A 7,034-nucleotide genomic window follows, 5' to 3' on the forward strand; every position below is an offset into this window, starting at 1 on the left:
CCTGTGGATAAATTATTTATGGATCATCAAGGTGTCTTCAATAAAACAGGAACTAAAATTAAATTTTTACTATAAAAAAGTGAAGGTAAGTTTTCTGAAATTTCAAACCATTTATTATGAGCTAGACTTTCTCTGGTCTGCACAATCTAAGCCAAGCCTACCCTTGTTTTGTTGCCAACTTACTCTCATTGGAAAGTAATGTCTGTGAGAGGTCACGGTAACTGGTTCAATATCCTGGTTAGAAAGTAAATGGCTTTCCTGGTCTTCTTCAGACTCACCTTTTGGCTAACTTCTGTCAACTCATCCCACAAGAGTTTTATCATGTATTTTATGGAGAAATTGATATTTTTTTCTCAATGTCACATTTTCTTAATAAATATTTAATTACCTAATAAATAGCTGGTTTGAAAGTGTTAATGAAAAAATACAGACAGACATTTTCATGCTGTGAACATAAGTCATTCTTATGTTTTGATTTATTCCCTTGCATTGAACAGATAAATTACTCACATTTAAAACAAATGAGAAATACATGTTTTCAATGTACAGTCATATAATACATAGAGAACTGGCCTGTGCATTTTTCTGCTGAAGCCACCGGCTCAGGAAAAGTGGTGAGTTCAGTCTGACAAAAATAAATGTTGGCGGTGCGAAATTATTTTTAACTGTGCCTCATCTGCAGATTCTCCTCTTTGCTTCATTTTCTCTGTTAGGTCCTTTGCTTAAAGCCAAAACTGGAAAATACATGGGCTACTTCCTGTTAAATCCTTTAAAAAGAAGAGACATGGAGGTATTCCTTACTCAGGAAGGTGGACAAATACTGAAGGATATTTACAATGCTCAATGGATTCTTGAAAGCTGACCTGAAAGCTCTGACTGTGAAAGTCATCTATCAAGAAAAATGTATTTGGTTGTGAAATTATAGTAACCAATTTGATATCAGAACTTTACCCTGCTGCCAATGCCATGTCAACTATGTCATGTGGCTATAAGCCATGCTTCAGTGGGGTACAAGCATGCATAGTTCAAGTTCTTGTAGGATTATAAGATTTTTTTATATATATATCTTTCATATCTGTCCTGGAATGAGACTGACAGCTCTGGAGTTCAAGCCTTCCTGCAGTGACTTTATAGAAGAAGCTTAAATCATAGTGAACAGCTGGCATTAGAACTTCCTGATTCTATTGACCAGGTGGTGTCAAATGCAAGCAAGTGCTAAACAGTGCTGTTCAGTCACAGCTTCAGTCCAGGTGGGATTTTCATTAAGTCCGTTGAGTTCTTGTCATAATCTTATTTTCTCTTCGGTCTATCCAGCAGAGATGTTCTTTGTGTTCCCGTGTGCTCCCAGCAGTGAGCCGCATGCTCAAATGATGGTGTTGAGGATAAGGGCAATACATGAACTGACAACCCTGGCACTCAGTTAAAGGAGAGCCCCTAAAACATGCGTTATGCTCTTTTGGTGTGTACTTACAAATACTTTGAAACTGGGTTTATTTAAAATCGACAAAAGAGCAAACAAAAAATCTCAGCTGTGCAATTAATTTGTATGAGCACAAATTTGAAATGTGGGCAGACTTTGTGATTCTCATTACAACATCAGAAGAGCAAATAATCTTGACATTAAACTGGAGAGGGTTCTACTGCGGTTTTGGAGGTAATTCTGAATTCTGGGTGGACACACAAAGTTCTTTTGCTGGTTCGTGAGAGGTCAGGAGGAGGTGTTGTTAGGTCACCTCCTGTTGGCAGGCTTCCATTCTGTAGCGTAGTCCCTGACCTAGAGGCCAAGCACGTACAACGAGCAGCCAAGCTTCAGTTGGGGAGTGTATCCAATCCCAGCGAGGCCGCATGCTGCTTGGCCCTCAGACGGAGGTTTTCGATGCTGGTGGTCTTGCTGTTGAGGCTTCCTGGGAGGTTGCCCGGCGCTGCCTGCAACAGTGGGTTGTTCCATACCTGCTGAGCCTGCGACAGGGTCTGGTAGTAGGACTGGCAGGGCAGCGACCCCAGTGGGGAAGGCATGTTAACGTTCATGCCCAGGTAGGGCAGACTGGACGGCGTGCTCATGTCAAACGATGGGTAGTGCACCAGGTTGTTGGTGGCCGCCATGTGTTGCCGAAACTGCTCCTGCAGGCGAAAGAGACTGAGAGGAGACGAAGCGTAGGAGTTGCTCTGCGCTAGACCACTGCTTACACTGCTGGAGGAGGGCAAGGCGGGGGAGCTCAAAGGAGAATCTGGAAGACAGGAAGCGAGAAGGAGGACTTCAGTATGTTTTGATGCACCTTTTGCGTGGATAACTTCTGTATATACCGTCCATTTGAATGAATTCTATAAAACTATCTCGCACATGGACGGCTTTCTAAAATAAAGTAATTGATTAGAGACTACAAAAGAAAGACAAACTGAATGTGGTATTTTATTTTTTACCTGAGCTTGGACTCAGCCGTTTACAGGATGGGGAGCTGCTCCCTGTCGGCAGTCCCCCCTCCCCCTGAATCTCCTCCCTGAGTTTCACCCTCGTCTCTCCTCTTATTTCGTCCTCCTCTCTGTCAGCATTATCTTCTGCTGCTGACTCGCTGTCTGATGGTTCAGGGGAGGTGACGTTTACTTCCACGCTCATCTCGCCAGGCTGGGGCCGTGCTGCTGCCTGCCTCTCTGTCTCTGAGTGAGAGGATGAAGAGGAGGAGGGAGGAGGAGGAGTGCGAGTCTCAGGAGCCAGGGTAGTGGCAGTAGTGAGATCATTCTTGGAGTCCTCTGTAGCACCTTCGGCAGCTCCTTGAGTTTCTTTCTGTTTCTGGAGCTGCTCCTTTTGCAAGCTGCGCTGCTTCTTACGAAACTTGGCCCGACGGTTCTTGAACCAAACCTGGCAGATAGAAAAATAGATAAGTGCCTGAGTAAAAGAGTAAAAATACATTAAAAGTTAATATTCTAATATTCTTCTTCTTGTGTGTTGTAAAAATTTAGTATGGCTACTATGGCTCTTTGGACAAAAATCCCTGATGTGGTGCACATGTGAAAAACTAAACTGAGCCTCAGGAAATTCATCGTCTACCAAGGCAAATGTCCTGTTCTACAATTTTAATGAAAAGGATCCAGTCAGTCTTTCAAGCAGGCGTGTAAATAATGAAAACAGCAGGCCATTTAACCAATTTCATTTTTATTTTTAGATTTTTCAGGGTCTAGAACGTCACGCCAATGAAAAACTGTAGTCTTATTAGAATACCTTGATATTTTTTCTGATATTTAATGAACTGCTTTTGCCTTGATCTGTGATAAAGTGAGTCCTACTGACTGAACGCTGTGCATTTCTTAAAACATTTACTTCTGCAGAAGCTTCTGGTCTAGGTCTAATTATGGTTAAAGCATGATCTTAAAAGCTGTGTTATCCAAGATCTTTTACGGGGCTTTTTACCAAGAGAAAAACTACGAAACGAACACCTTTTTGCTCATCCACCTGACTAATCAGGGAGCCTCTTGGCAGGTGGGCTTTAAAAAGTACAAAAGGCTAAATCTGAGTATGCCAGAGTTTCAAACAGAGGTGAAAAGCAGTGCACTGTATAAGAAAACAAACGTAAGACTATCCTTATAGGATAGTGAGTCTGAAACAGCACAGTATCGGCTCTTAAACAGCGAAAAACGACCATTCTTATCACGTGACTGCCTTATTTCACATTTTTAATAGCGAAACGAGACTGCTACACAAATGCATTTTGGGTTTGTTTTTTTGTTTTTTTTACCTGCACACGTGCCTCGGGCAGGTTGGTGCACATGGCCAGGCGTTCACGCATCACCACGTCAGGGTAGTGCGTCTTCTGGAAGGTTTTCTCCAGAGCTTCCAGCTGCTGGGCGGTGAACGCTGTCCGACTGCGCCGCTGCTTTCGGTGCTGGGAGCCATAGCGGGCCTCAAGGATAATGTCTTGAAATGTACAGCCGTTGAGAAACAAGAAACATGACCAGTTTAATTTAGGGACAAGCTAAACGTTCACGCGAGCACCTTCACGTGCCAGGGTCACATAAATATAATAACTTAACTGAGAACGGGAGGAAGTGACGATTTGGGATAGAAAATGAGCAACTGAGTCTTACCAGCCAGTCTCTCCGCGAGAGTGAGCGCGTGCACCGAGGGCCTGTAGTCAGGCGCGTGCTGTGCTTGCTGCGCCGCCTGCTGGTGAAGGTTGTACATGGCGCTCAGTGAATTCATGGCGTGCAGAGAGTAGCCGTTCACTCCGTAGTGCTGCATGACCGGCGAGCTGACTGAAGAGGCACAAGCTGCTGTGAGTTTCAGGCCTCGGAACAAACAAACTTACTTCTAAAGAAAAGTTTAAGCTCCAGGAGGCCATTTCTTATTTTTTATTTTTGTGTGCGTCTTTGTTCCGAGAGGAGAAAATTAAATGGCAACAGGTGAAAGACAAGCTTTAGACTCCCGCCAAAGGGAAGATGGTTCATTTTATAAAAGGATAACAAAGCGAATAACTGATAATGATTTATGAGTTAATATACAGTTAGAATTTTCAAAGAACTTTCATGTGTGTCGTTAGATCCGCACAAATGTAGCAAAGTAAAACGAAAAACTGAAAGAAACTAAATCAATTTAGTCAAAAATATCATCAAAAACATGGAAACTAGCAAATCGATAACTTTTATATTACATTTGATTAAGATTTTTCAATTTTTATTAAAGACCCCAGCACCAAACACTTTTTGTTCAATTTAGTGTTGAGAAAAGTCGTAAAACAGATTCTCCATTGATCTCATTGCTAATAATCTGCTTTGTATTTTGCTAATATAAAGTGTTGTTTCAGATCAAATGTATTTTTTTGAAGTAGTGTATAAAGTAGAATTTTCGATATCGGCTTTTTTGGATTGTTGCATTATTCTGTGGCTTTTTGTGGTGATTTTACCTTATTATTATTATAATTGTAATACAGTTCTGTAAAATCATTATTACTGAATTATAATACAGATATGTATTATTATTATTATTATACAAGTCTGTACAATAATAATAATAATTATTATTATTATTATTATAAATTAAAGTGGTTTAATTTATCTCCAAAAATATTCCAGTGAAAATTATCTTCAGTATTTTTTATCCACGGTCTGGGTTTAAAACGAGCTTTTACACTGAATATATTTTAATCATGATTATTATTGTTATTAATATTTTAAAGGTTTATTTTTGCGCGCTCGCAGTTCACGATAATCGCTGCCAAACCTCAGCAGTCTGCACCGGCAGAATTGCGGGAAAATATTTACTTTGCTCCCTGTGAGTTCGCCTCGAGTGGGAGCCGTTTATTTCAATCTGTGGCGGGTCCCAGGCCGGTTCCAAGCGCCTAGAGGCTGACGGCGACGTGTGACAGGTCTGCGGTGAAATATGCACAAGGTCCCCGGTTGGACTCCTGTTTAATGTGGGTGCAAATAGGTTTCAACTATACAGGACTATTAATTTATCATCAGGCCTGACACGTGAAACGTGGGCCCCGGTGGGCATGTGTGTGTGTGTGTGTGTATAAATCACTGTTTGAGAGGAAACCGTGTAACTAATACAATATTTTCTTTCGCTTTTAATTTCCTTTTTCTTTTTGGCTGTTTCATTGCATTATTTTGCTAAATGAGCCTCTGGCTGGAAGTATGTAATCTGCTAGTTTTCCCCCACATCTACAGCTTAAAAATTCAACATAATGCTCTTCTTTCAGGACAATGTCACGATGCCTCGGGCTCTGATTTAAGTCTAATTATGCTAATTGCCGTGGATTTATGAGTTATACTGCATTTACTAAAGAGTGCCTTGGGGCCGTAGTTCTGTATGCGTGGCGTCAATCTATCACCATTTACAAACTGAAAAGGCAGAGAGAGCGAATGGGAATCATTAACCTACGGAAAATTAACAACATGGAGTAACACACCGAGAGGAACCGAGGGATCTTCTGACAAATCCTATAACACTGCATGTTATTTTACAGTCAGAAATAAAGGGAAACCGAGCAAACACGTGCTGTTATTGACCGCTGCCACTGTTTATTTTGGACACCTCGAGATCGCTGAACTTTGGGAATCATTTCTATCAGGAAGTTTGGAACACGATGTAAGCGAAGACAAAAACAAAAGAGACAAGGCTAAAAACAGTTTTAGTTTAAACGTTTGTGTAGTTTAAAATCTAAATCCTGTAGGGAAACGATCTGTAATGCCCAACTTGCGTTCAGCAAACTTCTTACCTCTCTGTCTTATAGAAATTTCTCAGCCGAATATTCGCCTTTCAAATCTTCTGCTCTAAAATCCCCAGGTGGTTGATCATCTTATTCAGTTCATTACAGTTTTTCATTCAGCCAGATATCCTGAGAATATTCCGGTCTGTCCGCTCCGTGCACCGGCTCGCTTCTCTGCTTGAGGGAGGATGCCGAGCTGCCATCTATCTGCCTTTAAAGCGCTCCGGGTGGGGTCACCGGGACGCCCAGACGCTTTCCTCTCTGTGCCAATCACGTCGCTTTCCTCATCCACCCGCCCCACCTCTCTTCTATACACCTCACTTTGTGGGTGAGTGCTGCACCGAGGTGCCGCTGTACTTGTTTTAACACGTTCTGTCATATTAGACAATTATTATTACTATTATTATGATCATTATTATTATAGGTCCTCCTTGTTTTAAGCATATCGCTCGCAGGTGACCATGATGATGAAATGCGTGTTGCTGTTTGCAGGCTGACGAAGTTTCATCTTGATAACTTAAAGTTGTTTTGCACAAATGTAAAGAGAAAATTACGCGACAGCGTGAGTTTGATTTCATAATTTCAACATCACAGGGTTATTCTGAGAATTTGTTGCTGATTAAGCGCTTAAACCCACTTCAAAGGGGAACCTGTACTTGTTTTCATTTCTAATTCTCAGTTGCCATTCTCTACTTTTAATTTTAGTATGTTTCATGCTGCTTTATTATTTTATTTTATTTTTTTTTAGAAAATTACTTAATCCACTACAGAGAAATTACAAAAATAAAAAAGTCCATTAAAGCTTCCGTTTGTTTGCCTGTCAGTGATGCT

The 7,034-nt window shown here is 41.2% G+C and overlaps 1 protein-coding gene across 1 annotated transcript; it reads right to left on the reverse strand.

The window, feature by feature from the left end:
* Positions 1 to 458: 458 nt before the first annotated feature.
* Positions 459 to 6,405, reverse strand: LOC146362187 (diencephalon/mesencephalon homeobox protein 1-A-like). The gene is made up of 5 exons (XM_084922395.1): positions 6,213 to 6,405; positions 4,081 to 4,248; positions 3,732 to 3,910; positions 2,422 to 2,857; positions 459 to 2,228 (listed from the first exon to the last, which is right to left on the reverse strand). Exons 2-5 carry the CDS (start codon positions 4,232 to 4,234, stop codon positions 1,810 to 1,812), a joined length of 1,188 nt encoding a protein of 395 aa, XP_084778521.1. The 5' UTR covers positions 4,235 to 4,248; positions 6,213 to 6,405; the 3' UTR covers positions 459 to 1,809.
* Between the last annotated feature and the right edge of the window lie 629 nt (positions 6,406 to 7,034).

The sequence above is a fragment of the Perissodus microlepis genome, chromosome 23 (genome assembly GCF_051167445.1).
Source record: "Perissodus microlepis isolate ML-2025 ecotype Zambia chromosome 23, ASM5116744v1, whole genome shotgun sequence".
In the NCBI taxonomy this organism is placed as follows: domain Eukaryota; kingdom Metazoa; phylum Chordata; class Actinopteri; order Cichliformes; family Cichlidae; genus Perissodus; species Perissodus microlepis.